This window comes from Neovison vison, chromosome 2, assembly GCF_020171115.1.
Source record: "Neovison vison isolate M4711 chromosome 2, ASM_NN_V1, whole genome shotgun sequence".
NCBI classification, from domain to species: domain Eukaryota; kingdom Metazoa; phylum Chordata; class Mammalia; order Carnivora; family Mustelidae; genus Neogale; species Neogale vison.
The window spans coordinates 165,059,223-165,076,462 of NC_058092.1; the positions used below are offsets into that span (position 1 = coordinate 165,059,223).

The following is a 17,240-nucleotide window of genomic DNA, read 5'->3' on the forward strand; positions in this document are numbered from 1 at the left end:
TGATAGAATTTCTCAGGGGAGGCTGTGCTTACTGGAGAGTCTAGAAATTTGGAGGAGCCATTCTGGGGGGCGAGTGCACCAACTGGCGGCAGTTGTATCTTCTGACTGAAATTTACCAGTGGCAGAGTTTCTGGATCCTGTGGGTGCCAGAATGGTGGCAGTGATGTAAAAAATCTTTTGGCTCATTGTCCCATGTTCTGTGGTCAAGGTCTAGGGATGGGTATAGAACAGCAGGAGGGATGCAGGACACACTTTGTACCCCAACTTCCAGAACCATGGCTCCCTATTGCTTGTTGCCCTCTTCCCTCTAGGAAGTGAAAGTGAGCTGACTTTCATTCAGCTGATAGCTTAATTTGTCTTTTCATGGGATTAAATATGCAAAACGGCAAGGAATATCAGCAGCGAGAAAATGAGCTTCAGCAAGTAGAAAGCCGTGTACTCGATCTCAAGCATACAGCAGAGGGTTCAGTATTCAATCCCACAATGGCCTTTTGGCAACACTCATGACTCCTGTCTCACAATCTATGTTGAGTTTAGAAGATCACTGGAATGGGAAGACTGGAAGAGACATTTCACCTCCCCAGGAATGTGTCCTTTCAAGTGTTTCCAGACCCATCTTAAGTGAAAAACAAAAAATATAAACTTACTTGACATCAATAATGACAACTGGATAGATTGTTGATGCTGATTTATTTCTGAAGTGAAAATTACAGAAAGAGTCACTGAATCCCAAACACAGTAGAAAACCATGTGTGAGAGAAGAACTTATTTTGGAACAATAAGTGGTTAAGTCTTTAAATGGGGAAGTACTAGTTGTTTTCTCCCATCATAGAAACAATTTCATTGTAAAGTACTTGAGGGGCATCCATGGCCCAGATAAAATCCAAGTGATTGTAAGGAGGGATCTTTCTGTGATAAATGAGGTTGGGGAGTTTGGAAAGCAGAAGGTCAACGTCTCGAGGGTCGGCCAGCAAGTCATTGCCTCCGTTCCACACTGCAATTGGCACATGCATGTCCGTCAAGTTGTAGTAGGGAGGTGTGGGCTAAAACATAAGAGAGAAAGAACTCCAGTGTTTATAAGTAACTGCACTTTAAACCTCAATACTTATTTCTTGGCTAGAGGATATTGCACTGGTTGATGATTTTTTCTATTGAGGTGTACTGACACATAACATTGTATTAACTTCAGGTGTATAACACAATGCTTTAATAGATGCATATATTGTGAAATAATCACCCCCATTAATTCTAGTTATTGTCCATGACACACATGGTTACAGTTTTTTTTTTCTTATGATGAGAACTTTCAAGATCTACTTGAACGTTTTTTTTTTCTCTGTATCTCTTTTTTTAAAAGATTTTATTTATTATTTGAAGAGAGAATGAGAGAAAGAGCACGAGGGGGGAGGGTCAAGAGGAAAAACAGACTCCCTGCAGAGCAGGGAACCTGATGTAGGACTCCAACCCGGGACTCCAGGATCAGGATCGGAACCAAAAGCAGTTGCACAACCAACTGACCCACCCAGGTGTTCCTTAAGGTCTACTTTCTTGGCAACTTCCAAATATACAATACAGCATTGTTCATTGTAGTCACCATGTTGTACATGACATCCTCAAGGCTTTATTGTATAAACTGGAAATGTGTGCCTCTTCACCCATATCACCCACCCTCTACCCCACGCCGCTGGCAGCCACGCATCTGTTCTCTGTATCTGTGAATTCAGCTGTTGGTTTTGTTTTCAGATTCCACATATAAGTGAGATCATACAGAATGTGACTTTCTCTGTCTGACTTATCTCACTTTGTATAATGCCTTCAAGTTTGATCCATGTTGTTGCACATGGCATGGTTGGATTATAGAAGTAGATTCTTAGCAGGGATTGCTCAGAGAAAGTCCCCTTTATTCACAGCAAAGTGGATGCAGTGTTTTAGGTCAGTGCTTCTCAAACTTGAAAGGGCCTGTGAAACACCTGGGGATCTGGGTAAGATGAAGATTCTGATTTAGTACATCTAGGGGAAGAGCCAGGATTCTGCATTCCCAGGTGAATGCTGATACTATTGGTCCCGGACCATGCAATGAATAGCAAATCTTTAGATCACGTTTCTTACAAATTAAAAATTTAGATTTCTACCCCAAATCAAGAAAGTGGATTTAATTGGATTCTTTTTTTTTTTTAAAGATTTTATTTATTTATTTGACAGGCAGAGATCACAAGTAGGCAGAGAGGCAGGCAGAGAGAGAGGAAGAAGCAGGCTCCCCGCTGAGGCTCAGCAGAGAGCCTGAGCAGAGGGCTCGATCCCAGGACCCTGGGACCATGACCCAGCTGAAGGCAGCAGCTTTAACCCACTGAGCCACCCAGGCGCCCATTTAATTGGATTCTAACTATAATAGTCTACCAGACACTCTAAAATATGATCTCGAAATGTCTTGAGTCATTTATTTTGGATTTGTACTGACTTACCAGTATGGTCAGTTAGCAGGTCAGTCAGTTCATTGAAGGGGTTGTTTTGTTGAATACTTGGCTGATTTGACTAAATATTGGATACAATTCTGAGAAAAGCTATCATCAGTCCCATTTTCTATTTCTAGAAAATCAACATTTACACATAGGTTTTAAAGAGGCTTATAAAGCAGGACAACGGAATAAGAAAATCATCACCAATTTTACCACTATCCACAGAGAATTTTTTTGGTTTTTTAGATCCTACTCTGCAGAATACTAATCCAATAAATGAAATTTTTCCATATCTCACCTTATATAATAGTCAACTTGTCATAGGAAAATATTTCATCATATATAATTTTCCATAATATTTTAAATACTTTATTTTAGTGGAGAGAAGGGTAAAATGTGGAGAATATTTATAATAATAAACCTACCTTCTTTTATTCATGCTCTGTTGTTCAAAGAGTTTTCTAGATGTTACCTTCTGGCTCTTAAATTAGTGTCAGGGCTCAGTTACTTGAAGACCATCTGTATTGTTCTATGGCTTGGTGGAGGGAGGGTGGGCTTGGGATTTGTTATTTCAGGTCCCCTAAGATGGATGCCGCTGATTACTGATAGTAGAGCCCAGGAGAAAGGTAGATGCAAAGAATGACTGTGTTTTGGGGGTTTGAGAAGGCGATGGTTGGAGAAAAAGTGTTTTCAATGGTGTTTGATCTGATTGTGCCTCTTTAAAGACATCAAAAATTGTTGCAAAAATTGTTGCATGAGATATTGTCGTGAAGAGATAGAAATCCCTTCTAAACATCGAGTTGTGGAAGCAGATGAAAATCAGTAGGGCTGTTTGGCCAGTACGTGGGTGGAAACTCCGGGGTGGGAGGAGAAGGAAGGGGAGAAGATTACGAAAGCTGCAGAGTAGCTCTCCCATTCAAATGTAGCCAGTGATGGTCTGCAGGTGTACCCTAACCTGAGGGCTTGCAGATGTGTTCTCATTACATATTTGGGTGGGGCAATGAAGAAACTCCTGTCTGAATGCCTGTGGGGCCCCAGATGGGATGGACCCAAAGCCTGGCTTCTTCGTGCAGCAACAAGGGCAGGGGGTGGCCAGTATGTCTGCCTCTCCAACAAGGCCCCTGTCTGCCAAGGAGTATCTCCAGCCTTAATCTGCGAGCACGCCATCCTCACATCTTATCTCTGGGAATATGGTGGCATCACTTCTCTGGCTGTTGACCAAGGAAGGGCTATTGTTTAATAGACCAGAGATTCCAGCTTTTCTCCTAAACAGTTTGAATTGTCAGCTTGTTGTGTCTGTGAACTGCACTTCTGAAAAGAGAGGGCCGTGTGCTGGGCAGCTGGTATCCAGGGCAGGGTTGTATAAGGAGGTGCAGGGGGATGAGTTCTAGGAGGTTCTCCCAGGTGGAGGTGCGGTACCCTGAATGCAGCCACTGGAGCTGAGTGCACAGAGAGAGTATGGAGACGGGGTGATGTCTGGCATGATGAATGGATTCCAAGGAAATTACCATCTACTTTCTAATTTCCTTAACGATGAGTCTGGACACCAACATTCCTTTGGAAAACACATGCCTGATGATTATAATTTCACCTTTAAAGTTTTATATCTTTGTCTTTCAAAATGTGAGCAATTCCAACTTTAAGAAGCTTACCTGGTGAAAGTGCAGCATGTTCAGAGCTGGGCTTCCCCAGTCAAAAGCTTGGAACTCCCCAGACTTTACAGCCTAATGGAGAGAAATGAATAATACGAGGAAATAAAAACTCTCCCTGCTATGTGAAAAACAAAACTCAAACCCTTCCAGGTAGTTTACTTTCAATTTAGACAATTTTTGAAAAACATTTTTCTCCTTCCCAAAAGTTAAGAATGTTATTCATCTAGGACCAGATATTTATGCAAGTTTCAGTGTGGCTTTGCTTGAAATAATTTTTTTCTCACATGTCAAGTCATAAAAAAAAAATCATTCTCTTCCTTGCTACCCAAAGTGATTGTTTTCATAGGATTTTATTTATTCATTTTTTTTAGAGAGAGAGAGAATGCCCCCATGCGAGAGGGGTGGGGAGGGGCAGAGGGAGAGGAAGAGAGAGAGAATCTTAAGCAGGTTCCATGTTCAGCGCAGAGCCTGATGCAGGGCTTGAGCTCATGACCCCAAGATCATGATCTGAGCCAAAATCAAGAGTCAGAAGCTTAACCAACTCAGCCACCCAGGAGCCACTCATAGGATTTCATTTACATGGACAGAATAGCTATTTTCAGCTGGCAGCCACATGCCAGGAAAATTCCCTGCTAGGAGCATTTGATAGAGTATTTCAAGATTGTGCTTTACGGAAAGGGCCAGGGGTTCAGGCACACAAAAGAAGTTTTAAGAGCATTTGAGAAATGATACCTGAGACCAGTGGAGGACATCCTGAACTGAAGTTCCTGCTGGATTATGTGATAGATACACATCCAAGCGACTCTAGGAAGCAAAGGCACACACATATGTATATTGGGTTTCTTAAAATAGCTAAGATTTCAATTTTTGTGATCCAGGTCAAGTGCCTAAATTCAGCGTTCACCAAAGGAGCCAAGCAACATATTTGTATGCTGCTAGAGAGTTAGCAAAGCATAATTGCATGAGACAGTTGTTTGATTTGTCACCACTCAATGAGGACAGCTCATCATCCCTTTGATCAAAATGGAAATCGGGGCTCAGAGAAGTTTGGAGAAATGTCCAATAACATGCAGCTCATATCAAGGTGGAGCCAGAGATTTTACTCTAGATCTCTAGCTTCTCAGCTTTCGCTTCTCTCTACCCAGTGTCGGAGTACAGTAGATGTAATGTATGCACATATAGCGAGATGTGTACGTGTATTCATATATGATAGTCATATATATGTATATATATGACATATATATATACAGATATATAGTCAGAATACACATACAAGATATTTACAATCATTGTGCTATCCTGCTATCCTATTACTGCTCTAATCCACCGTGACCAGACTCCAGACAACAAACTGAAATCGTGTCTCAGCTTGTATAGACTGGTTCATAGTGGGTCTTAGTGCCACTGTAAAGAGGACCATGGCTAGGGTCAAACAAATTGACCATCATCATAGAAGAATGAAATACCTTTGCACTTAATGTTCATGTGGGAGGATGAAACCTCGAATTCCCTTTGCTCCTTGTCTCTATTTCACTACGAATTTTCTCAGAAGGTTCTCACAGATGGAATGCAGTAATCTGTTCTGCCTTTTCTCAGTGTGACAAGGGTAGACGGTTCCATCATACTGCACATACAAAATGGCAGCCATTCTCAGAGCCAAGGAGAGGGACTTGCTTTCAAGACAGAGGGATGAGTCTTCTACTTACCATCCAAAACAGAAATGGAGGAAATTTCCCTTTTTCACATATATTCTAAAATATCCACAGATTCTGACCAATACTAAGAAAGAGGACTGGGTGTCCTTGATTTCCATGAGAGCAGGAAGGTATCTGTGATTTCACCATTGTGTCCCCAGTAGCTACAACACTTAGTAGTGTCCTAGTAAATACTGTTTAATAAGTAGATAACCTGGAGGTAGAATTATATCTTCTTGTCAATGAACTTGGTTAACCAACAATTCGGAGTGAGGATAATTGTCAAAATATAATAGTATTAGTAGCAAAACATATGCAATTCCTATGAGCCATATGCTTTGAACTATGTTCTCTAAGCCTTACACAAATTAGTTCATTTAATCTCCACACTAATACACTTGGTGGACAAGGAAACCAAGACATATGATTGTAACTCAGCTCCAAAAAAAGGATTGGAGTTTAGGCTCTTAACTGGAATTTATATTCTTAACTCCTTTTGATAACTGTACTTTTTCATATATGTTTTTAAAACCCAAACCCAATTTGAAACAATGGAAATAGCTAGATAAAGAGTATGGACAAAAGCTAACATAAATAGTTGCTCTGAAATAAATTTTATAAAATTTATGGGAGTGACTATCAGGATTAAGAACATTCAGTCAATGCTTAGACATCAGCAGAGAAGCCTGCTAAAATATATGGTTCAGTGCCTCCCCTCACAGAATTTAAGTATTATACCAATTACTTAGGGGGTCTAAAGTGAGTAGAGCTCACTACCTAACTATTTTTTCTATATGCTGTTTACTTTAGGGAGCACTTGGGTGACAGCAGGGAGCTGGAGGGAATGAAACTGGGAGCAATGATGTGACTTCCCTTGGGCTTATCTACAAAGCATGGACACAATAATGAAGCTACTCCTAGTTTTTTGTTTATTTGTTTTTGAGTAGACTCCATATCCAGCATGGAGCCCCACGTGGAGCTTGAACTCACGACCCTCAGATCAAGCCCTGAGCTGAGATCAAGAGTTGGATGCTTAAACAACTGAGCCACCCAGGCCCCCACTCCTCCTAGTTTTTCAAAGTACTGTGTCTAAGTCATGGCAGAACAAGTTCTCAAAATGTTGCTCAAAATATTCAGAATCAAAATGTCAACGCATACAAACCATGTTCAAGTTTTTAGTGTCAAATCCACAAATGATGAATAAGGCATTGCTGCAGAGGAGATCCACTGTCTCCCGGGAGCACACCTCAGTAGCAAGAAACTGATCAAAAAAGTGGTGTGGGTAGAATATTTTGTCACCAAATACAAGCTGAAAAATAAAAGCATTGGGACAGTTTTGTAAACATGAAGTGGCAAAGAAGACTCATTAATTTGTCTAGTTGCAAATTGGCTGGTGAGATTTTCGTATTTCTTTATTTTGTTTCAGGAATTTCAAACTCTTTTTCTCATTTAATTCCCACTATAAAGTTGGGGAATGGACAGGGCAGATGACCAACATTGAATATTTATTGTTCCATTGAGAAACATAGTGGCTGCCGAGGAGATGTGTAAGACACAAAGAGTTACTGTCTATTTGGGCTAATAAGTGCCATGAAATAAAAATCATAAAACAACGTGGCAGGATGTCATAAGTGATGCAACAAAACATCAAAAGATCAGAAGCCGAAATGGTGACCCCATTGTATTTTCAGGAAAACCTTTGGAAAGACAATGAGGCTCGGGAGCTTGATTATTTGCCTTAAATCTTCTTGAGGAAAATAGACCTGGGTTATCCCCATATTATAAGGGAGGAAACAGGAGGCTAAGAAATAGTTGAGATCTTGTGCTTACCTAGAACTGACTAAAAAGTTCACAGATTCTATAAAGCTACCATCTTGATCCGAGCCTCAAACCCCTGACTTAAAGTCTAATGCTTTTTAATTATTATTTTTAAACCAACTATCTACGTTGCCCATCAGAAAACCTGAGCCCAAGTAGGAAAGAAACACCTGCAGTAGTGCAGCCGGTAATGATACTCAAAGTCATTGCACATTTTTCACGTTTTGAGCAAAAGCTTTACATATGTAATTTGACTGTAGATAGAGTTTCTTGGGCTTTCAACACACAAGTTAGTTCAGAGTGAAAAGAAGTGAATAGTGCAAAACCATGGAAGGAAATAGCATCATTACGTTTTACAGACTGCAGTAAAAGTATTCTCCTGAAGGAAGCGCATCGGTGTCTGTGTGCGTCAGTTTAGGTAGGTGGGAGAAGTAGGTGATTAAGTGTTGGGAAAACAAGGATCATTAATTCCCTCCAGTGTGTGCCTACTATACAAGACTCTTAATATTTCCTGTTTATTGCAACCCACACTCCTGCCCTCTGGGACCCCTTTTAAAGTTCTGAAAGTCAAGGGCATTTGATGAAGGTCTTAAGGTCCTTGTCTCCACGAGTGTTGCTCCCCTTCCCCTCTTTCTCCTTTTCCCTCTCCTTCCATTTCTTTTCTACCCTCCCCCTTTCTGGTTTTCTTGCTTTTGTTCTTATTTCTCCTTCCCTGAATCGTGGTTTTCATACATACAAAGGAAACGAAACATCTATGATGGGGACCGACGCTCCCGGTATCGCTAACGCACGTAAAGCTACCAAGGATGTGGATAGAAAGGGGGATCTCCGCGGCTGTCATGGAGATTCAGCCATTGCTAGGCAGGAACTGAAACACGCTTCCGCCCATTTGCATTCTTGGCCAGAAGCATGGTTGTCCGCACCGTGTTTCCCTTCTCTTTCCATCCCTCTGAGACCCACGGACAACTCGACATCTTAGATTCAGCTGAAGAGAATCACATACCTTGAAGATGGATGAAGGAAGAAGCATGAGTTTGTTCAGAAGGGTTTTGGTGTATTTCACGGTGGCAACGGGAGCTAAAGCATAGAAGGTTTTGATTCTTTTAGCCAGCTTGGGGATGGTAGAAAAGGCGATGAAACCTGAAACAGAACGACAAGGAACCAGTAAAGTAGATGTGTGTGTGTGTGTGTGTGTGTGTGTGTGTGTGTGTGTGTTTTACAAGTGGGACATTATTTGGATTTACACAGAGTGCTGTTTACTAAGAGAGAGAAACTGACCACCTCTGCTTGTTCAGAGCGACCAAATTTTAGTATATTTGTTTTATTTTCATAGATTCTTTCTAGGAACCTGAGGCTAGAACTTGTAAAAAGTTAAGTTCTTTCATCTGACTTTAGAAAACAGGTCAATTTTAAGATTCATGTGGGGTGAAGAATTACTTATACTGCAAACAGATTTTGTTGAGTTCAGATTCATGTCATCACCGTGAGATAATTAATTAGCACTTCATATGAGTAGGGTATGCAAGTGGGAAAGATTGAAAAAATTTTAAATCTGACCAAACAAGATTTGAATCCCGGCTATGGGGTTTATTGGATTTGTTACCTTGGACAGGTCACCTAAGCACTGAAAGCCTCATTTTCCTCATCTGAAATATGGGACTAAAAATGAGTGCTTTAATAGGGTTTTTTAAGGAACCAAGTGAGGTGAATTATAGAAGGTATTTACCAGGATACTAAGCACACTGTAAATGCTGGACAAGAGACCAGCCACAATAATTCAAACATCTATGCTCCATAAATATACTCAGCTCTTGTCTGTAATGAATTGCTGTTTTGAATGGTAGCATATTAGTAGACTGGGATGTGATCAAAGAGTCATTAAGCTAAACTCTATACAGTCAAACTACATAGGATAATCTCTCCCCATGGTTAATAATAGCATATTGATTAGACAAAAGAGTTCTGAACAACAACAATAACAACAACAAAAAGACTTTCAAATGTGAACACTTACCTCACCTACCTCTGCCTAATTCTACTTAAGGAAGAATGGCATTTGCTAAGGGATTCTTTACCTGATTGCCTAATTCTGTAGATTACAGCCAGCCTATCACCCAGAGAAAGCAAGAATCACACAGGAAGAGATTGCGTGGGTATCTATAGGTCCCAGCACAGTTAGGACAGGTGACTTCTCAGAATACACTTCCTTGCTTAGAATAAACAACGCTACTTGTGACACAATCCTAAAAGGGACACTTATCTGACTTCCCAGTACACAGAAGATTAGAAGATGCAAATGCAAAGCAGAAACACCTTCCAGAAATCTATGTGTGTGGTGATAGTGATGACATATTATCCATTAGTGACAAAGAAGAATGGAATTTTCAAAATTCAGATAACTCCAAAGAGTGGTAGTTTGGAGTCACTTAGTGTCAGTTTTACTCATCTCCATAAATCCTAGGAAATCATTGCATTGCATCTTGAGGAAATAATTTTATAACCCTAGATCATTGAGGAAAAGTTAAACTCTGTTCAGTGTGTGCTATTTAAAAAAAAAAAAAAAACAAAAACAACAGTGTGTCATAAGTTAAGGCAGATTTCCCTCCAAAATGATGCAACTTTTGTATGGTTTCGGAAATCACAGGAGTCAATTTTGGTAATCTAGAACATCTCCCCTTTTTAAACAAAGGATCCTCAAAGGATTTTGAGGAGCACCTGGGCTCAGTCGGTTGAGCACCTGACTCTTGGTTTTAGCTCAGGTCATGATCTCAGGATCATGAGATCGAGCCCCTGTGGGACTCCATGCCCAGTGGGATGTCTGCTTGAGATTCTCTCTCTCCTTCTCCCTCTGCCCCTGTCCCTGTGTATGCATGTGCATGTTTTCTCTCTTTAAAATAAGTAAATCTTAAAAAAAAAAAAAAAAGGATATTGACTTGATTGCTGTCCATGTGGGATACATGCTGTGCTGTACCTGCCCAGATTCCTCCTCATGTCTGAGGCATTTATTTAACCCCAGCAGCAGAGAATTTGTGACTCTTGTCTGATTTTACTTTTGCTCAAGAGAATCCATGGTTCTCAAAGAATTCTAAAGAATTCCTTCCCCGGGTAGTCTTCATTGAATGGGGGCTCAACTAGTGGCCAAAAAGGCCCAGCCACCTGGTTCCACTCCAAGAGACTCTCAAGAGCCTTCTCATACAGAATTGACCGAGAGCTTTTTGGAACTTTTTGTGTCACGTCCCCGCTGCTCCCTCTGCCCAGTCTTGCCTTCTGCCCTTTACCCTAGCAGTGTTTATTTATAAAACAACCTGAATACTAGTTCTCATCTCCTTGGGGACATGACCTCTGACGTTTTTCTCTAAAATTTTATAGGTGAGTTAGCTCAGTTGGTTAAGTGTCTGCCTTCTCCTCAGGTCATGATCCCAGGGTCCTGGGATCGAGTCCGGCATCGGACTCCTTGCTCAGCAAGGATTCTGCTTCTCCTTCTCTCTCTCAAATAAATAAACTTTTAAAAAAATTCTATAGGTGAGACCCACGCGCCCACCACCAACTTCACCCAGTTCCAACCTGCATCGATGTTTATATATGGACCTACTGATTGCTTAGATTCCCAGCACGGAATCAAGTCATTGGCTGAGAGCAGAGACTAGCATAAAATACGTCATTATTCCTCCTCTGTGACTCCTCCTTCCCCTTCTGCTTCCACCTTTCCCTTCCCCGTAAAGCTTTCTCTCTCGCACTCGGGAGCTCACCCGATTATGCTTTATCCCAACCACTCCTCTGACGTTGCTGTTCGGAAGGTCCCTCCACCTGTCCAGCTGCCAAATCCAAAGGTCCCTTCTTAGACTTCAGTTCCCATGACTCATCAGTAGCCTCTTCCACAGCTGACCACCTTCTCCTTCTTGAAACACTTTCTGCCCTTGACTTCCAGAACATGAGGTACTCCTGGCTCCCCATAGCACTGTCACCGTGACGTCCCAGCTCCTTCATCTGATTCCTCCTCATCTTCTAGACTAAGAGCAGCCCGGGCTTCGTCCTTGGGCTCCTCCCCTTTCCTGTCTGAACTCACTCTACTGGTTATTGCACCCGGTTTCTCGTACATTTTGTACATTCAGATCTCCAGCAGGTGTCCGGTACCCAACAGTGAGAAAACAGAGCCCCTGTCCCCCTGGACCATATCTGTTGTTCTCACAGCCATCCCCCTCGTGGACTGGGCATCTCCATCACTCCAGGTGCTCAGACCACAAATCTCACATCATTCTTGACCCCTTTCTTTCCCTTATGCCCCATATCCAATGTGGAGGCAAGTCCTATAGGTTCCTCTTTCAGAACACATTGAGAACCTAACCATACACCACAGCTACCCACCTGCATCCAGGTCACGATCATGCCTCTCGTGGGTCACTCTAAGAATCCCTTAACTGGTTCCTCTACCCCTACCCTTGTTCCTTATCAGCAGCTGGGGTGATTCTGTTAATGGGACTGTGTAACTTCTAATGCTGTTGAGGGCCTTGAGGTCAGATCCTGGTACTCCCATCTTCAAAACTCTGCTCTGGTTTCCCTTTACTTAGAGTAGAACCTGAAATCCCTATAACACCCCAAAAGCTCTGAACAGTATGCCCTCCTTAGACTGTGCCCGCATCTCGTCCCTTGCTTTGTGTCTGATTCAGCTACACAGTGAATCACCTCATCACCATTCCTTGAAGGTCTGCAACCTCAGGCCCTTTGCACTTGCTTTTCCCTCTTTCCAGAATATCAGTCTTTCAGGCATACACATGACTCACACCCCAGTCCCCCATCTCCTTCACAGAGTGCTGGGGATATCCTCTATCTGAACTCGCCGTGTCCCCTCTGATGCTCCCTCATAGCCTTTCCTGATTATTTGCTTCCCATAACACTACCATTATTTAACTTACTCTGTATTTTACTTTATAACCCTTATTACTTTCTCTGCCTCCCCGCTAGAGTATCTGTAGCACAAGGACAGAAATTTTCATCTCCTTTATTTATTGCTATATTCTTAGGACACATTGCAGATGTTCCACTCATGTGGTTGAGTGGATGGGATGTCCAGTCCAGAGGCCAGGAGGTGCAGTGTCTAAGATTATGGGCTTGGGAGTAGGATGGCCTGAGCTGGGATCTGAGGTACGCTATTCGTCCTACCTGTGTTACCTTGCACAAGTTATTTCCCCTCCTGTCTTATTTCCCCATATATACAACAGATTTGATCATTGTCCCTATATCATTGGATTGTCGTAGCCATTCCTTTATATGATGGATGGAAAGCAGTTAGCCCAATGACCGACATGCCTGCATAACCACTGGGAAGTGGTCTGTACAAACAAAAGCCCCCTGCTTCAGCTGCTTTTACCTACCAATGGTGGTGCCCTGGGAGTGGCCAACATAGTGCAGCTTATCCTGTCCAGTTTTCTTTAAAATGAAGTCAATCGTGGCTGGGAGGTCGTATTTAGCCATCTCATCAAAGCTGCGAGAAAAACGAAGACAAAATAAAACTGAATACATTCCCTTGCTATAATTTCTAAAAGTCAAGCCTATTTATAGCTAAGCCTCTCTCTGGGAAAATAGAAAACTGGCTTCTCTAAGCATTGCTGCTTATAGACCGGGAGGGAGTGTCAGGTGCTTTTGGGGGGCTGGCTTCTTATCAAGAGCTGACGTCATTTCTGAAATGGAGCATTACAACTGCAGCTTAATTCAAACAAGAGAGCCTCTGTCGGTGGGGATTCTTGCTATCCCTAAAAATGAATGTCAGATTTAATCATCATTTATACACAGATTGTACACAATCTGGGGTCAATTGAAATGAGTCAGAGCGCCCTTTCTTTTACTCCCCAAAGATCAGCCAGAATGGTCTTTGAGAAATGAAAATGGGATCCTGCCACTGCCTTTTTGGAAACTGCTCGGTGACTTCTCATTGTGCGCAGGGTGAGCTCTGGAGGCCTCAGCGTGGCCCGCAGAGCCCGCCTGACCTGTCTCTCTTTCTCACCCCCACCCTCCCCCAGAGACACGAGCTTCCTTGCAGGCCCTAGAACACTCAGAGCACTTTTCTATGCTTTAGCAGCACCACTGAAATCTCTTCTGCTTCCCCCTCCATCAGCACTTTTTAGGAATGGGGCATGAGAGGGCCAGAGAAAGGAAACCTTTGAAAAGCTGGCCATGGTGTCCATATTAACTCCCTCCCACCTCTTCACTATTGATGGTGACTTGGGTTCTTGAAACCCCAACTGAGCTTGGATATCCTCCCAAATCTCGATAGATCTTCCTTTTGGAATCTGCTAAGGCACCAAATTTCCTTGCATCGGTCATTTTGCTCATTCCATTTGAAAAGGGAATCTGCTCATCACACGCACTGAGATCATGGAGGAAAAGCTACCCTTGGACTCAGAATCCAAGAAGGGATTAGAATAAAAAGGACTTGCTTCTTCCCTCCTGAGAGTGTAATGTATTAAAATGGGACTGGATTGGAACAGGCAAACATGAATACTCACGCTTTTTAAACTCGATTTTATTTTTCATTGTCCATTTTTCTTTGTCCCTTTTCTTTACCTGAAAGCCCAGAATTCCACGGAGTCTGGGGAGAAGTATAGGTTTCTCCTGGCCCAGGTGTTCCCCCTGCTGTTCCCCAGCCACACGTCATAGCCGGCATCTGCCAGAATGAAGGCCAGGCTGTTGTTGGGCAAATTGGAGATCCAGTTTGTGGCTGACGTGAGCAAACCATGTTGCAGAAACGCAACAGGTCTCCGGCCTGAGGGAGAAAATTGTATCCAAGATTTATATCCTCATTCCTCATTCTCAGATTAACATGGAGACAGGATATAGACTTTTGGACGACTAGAATGAAATACTTTTACTTGATTGAGTTGAATATTTGAATATATCATTTTAATTATGGTGGTGGTTTCTCAAGTGACACAACGCATCAGATTGTGCAGTTTAACCTTGGAAGGCTATTGAGAAACTTATATTCTGAGGAAATTCAGTGTGATGTTAATTTAAGTGGCTTGTGAGTGGTAAAGTGATAGGTGATCATGCTTAATTTTATTCTCCTTGTACTTCACAATTTTCCTGCGATGAGAAAAAGATAAAATTTTTGTGTAAGTGAGGAAATGAGCCTCAGATCGCCTCCCTTTCCTCCCCATGGTCACACACATCCTGGCTAACTCTTCCTGATCCTCCAGGACTCAGCTAAGTCATTATTTCTAGAGCAAGTTTTCCTTGATCTCTACCAGCTGAGTTAGGCATCTGTATCAGAACTTCTGGTTTAATGTCCTCTGCAGAGTTCTAGCATTGCACTTATCACGTATCATTATAACTATCTGTTCATGATTCCACTAACTTCATGGTGATCTATCTGAAGATGAGAGATAAAGTTTCATCATGGTTTCATTTCTAGAATGAGCAAGACTCACTAAGTCCTTAGGGAGAAATGAAAGGAGGGAGGGAGGAAGGAAAGAAACAAGGATGGAATGAAGGGAAGAAAAGAGAAAGGGAAGGAGGAAGGGAGAAAAAAGAAGGGAGGGAGGATTATACCTATATTCTCTGAATTTTTCTTCCCATAAGGAATTCTATTGATCCCAAGGATATAACCATCTTCCGTTATGACATCATACTCTTCACTTGGGTAACCCCAGTAGGAGATCATCTGACTCTGATGAAGAAAAACAAAGCTTCTAGTTTCAGTTGAGTTTTTAAAAGCATCTAGTAAGTAGATAAGTTATTCTTGACTTGTCACGTAAAAGCTTCAGTTTGCCTTGATTCTAAGTCATGGTAGTAGCTCCTGGTTCTATGGGTTCCCTGCCCCACAACTCTGGTAACTTACAATATTCATGGTCACTTCAGGGCTTATAGGATGTAATTTTCCAAAGTAAGCATGTGTGGTTCCAAGTGCAGATATCAAACTTGCCACAGTTAATAGCAACCACATTTTGCTCTTGTCTGAAACAGAAGAAACCATGGCAGTGGTTAGCCTATGATGCTTTCATAATACTTGTATTCTGTGCTAGTTTTACCTTCATGCAAGGTTTGATTATATTCTGTTTTGGGCAGTAAACTGGGACATGTGATGGTCGGCATGTGTATTTTAATGCTTCACATGTTTCACTCTCCTTGATGCCTTTTAAGAACATTTCCTACTTGGTTTTCAAGTCATATTGAGCTCAACTTAATTGATCAAAATGTCTTCTAATTGTCTGGCATAATATTATATTCTTATTATGCCTTATGTTTAAGGCTTTTGTCAACTCTTTTTGAGAGCCCCAAGTCATGTGTGTGTGTTGGGGTTGGGTGGCATTGTGTCAACATTTGATTCTTTTAGATTCGATCTCAATACAACATGGTTCAAACCCATCATGATGTCTTTAACATTGTTTATGATAGCCACTCCATAAATGCTTATTAATCTGAGGTAATTATATGGACTTAATGGCCACAACCAGTTGTTCAAAATATCTAACAACAAAGTATCTAACAACAAAGAGGAAAACCCGTATCATGATATTAAAAGAATTTCAGTGATTTTCTAATTCAACTCCCTCATATTCTACAGGTAAGAAACAACAACCTACTTCTCAGAGAAGTTAAAGATAATTTCAAGTGGACCACATTACTGCTATTATATACGCGATCAGTCTTTCACATAATGTCCTCTCAAATTTGGTAGGCTTTTATAAGATATTTTATAAAGTGAAAAAACAGGGGCTCCTGGGTGGTGCAGTTGGTTAAGTGTCTGACTCTTGGTTTGGGCTAAGGTCCTGATCTCAGGGTAGTGAGATTGAGCCCCATGTCAGGCTCCATGGGCAGCAGGGAATCTGCTGGACATTCTCTCTCCCTCTAGCTCTGCCCCTCCTGCTTTTTGTTTCTCTCTTACTCTTCCTAAAATAAATAAGTCTTTTTACAAAAGTAAAAAAAATGTTAACTTCCATAAAATATCTGTAGCTTCTATGACAAAAGATTACTTTCTTTAATACCTATTAGCTTTTATTAATCAGTAAGAAAAAAGACCAACAAATCAATAAATACTGGTTGAGCACATGAAAAAGCTTTCCTAGAGAGAAAAGTGGCCTAAAACCTTACAACTTAAAAACATTTGTAAATATTCTGTTACATTTATAATCAATGAAATGTAAATTAAAACTATAATGTTTTAATACCTATCAAATCAAGTTTGATAATTCATAGTGATGGCAAAATTGGGTGGAAGACCTAAGTGTTTGTGGGAGTGTAAGTTTTTGCTAGGTCTTTCAAGAGGAACATGGCAATATTTATGAAAATTTAAAATGCATAACTCTTCTATTCCACATTTAGATTTTAATCTCAGCTATAACCACAAATGTGTCTAAAACCATCTATATGTATGAGGATGTTCACTACAGCATTGTATATAACAGGAAAGATTGGGAATGACTTAAATAAGTGCCTATCAGTAGAGAACATAATCTTATAAATTATCCTGCAAACCATACAACAGAATGTGATACTTCTTGTTTAAAAAAAGTGAGATGCAAATCAAAACTCCAATGAAATACCTCACACCTGTTAGCATGGCCATTATCAAAAAGACAAGAAATGACAAGTGTTGACCTGGGTATGGAGAAAAGGGAGACATC

At 41.3% G+C, this 17,240-nt stretch overlaps 1 protein-coding gene across 1 annotated transcript; it reads right to left on the bottom strand.

Moving 5' to 3' along the window:
* Window positions 1-809: 809 nt before the first annotated feature.
* LIPF (lipase F, gastric type) lies at window positions 810-15,589 on the bottom strand. Its single transcript, XM_044236555.1, has 9 exons — window positions 15,455-15,589; window positions 15,166-15,283; window positions 14,182-14,380; window positions 12,993-13,102; window positions 8,624-8,760; window positions 6,965-7,111; window positions 4,841-4,912; window positions 4,109-4,180; window positions 810-1,043 (listed from the first exon to the last, which is right to left on the bottom strand). Exons 1-9 carry the CDS (start codon window positions 15,587-15,589, stop codon window positions 810-812), a joined length of 1,224 nt encoding a protein of 407 aa, XP_044092490.1.
* Between the last annotated feature and the right edge of the window lie 1,651 nt (window positions 15,590-17,240).

Excerpts from the sequence above, each read along its gene's own strand:
- LIPF (XM_044236555.1), bottom strand. The coding sequence starts at position 15,589 with ATGGTTTCTTCTGTTTCAGACAAGAGCAAAATGTGGTTGCTATTAACT. Across the intron at positions 7,112-8,623 it reads TTCCTTCATCCATCTTCAAG|CTTGTATTTGGTGACAAAAT; the intron begins GTATGTGATTCT and ends TTTATTTTTCAG. Across the intron at positions 4,181-4,840 it reads ATGTCCTCCACTGGTCTCAG|GCTGTAAAGTCTGGGGAGTT; the intron begins GTATCATTTCTC and ends TCTCTCCATTAG.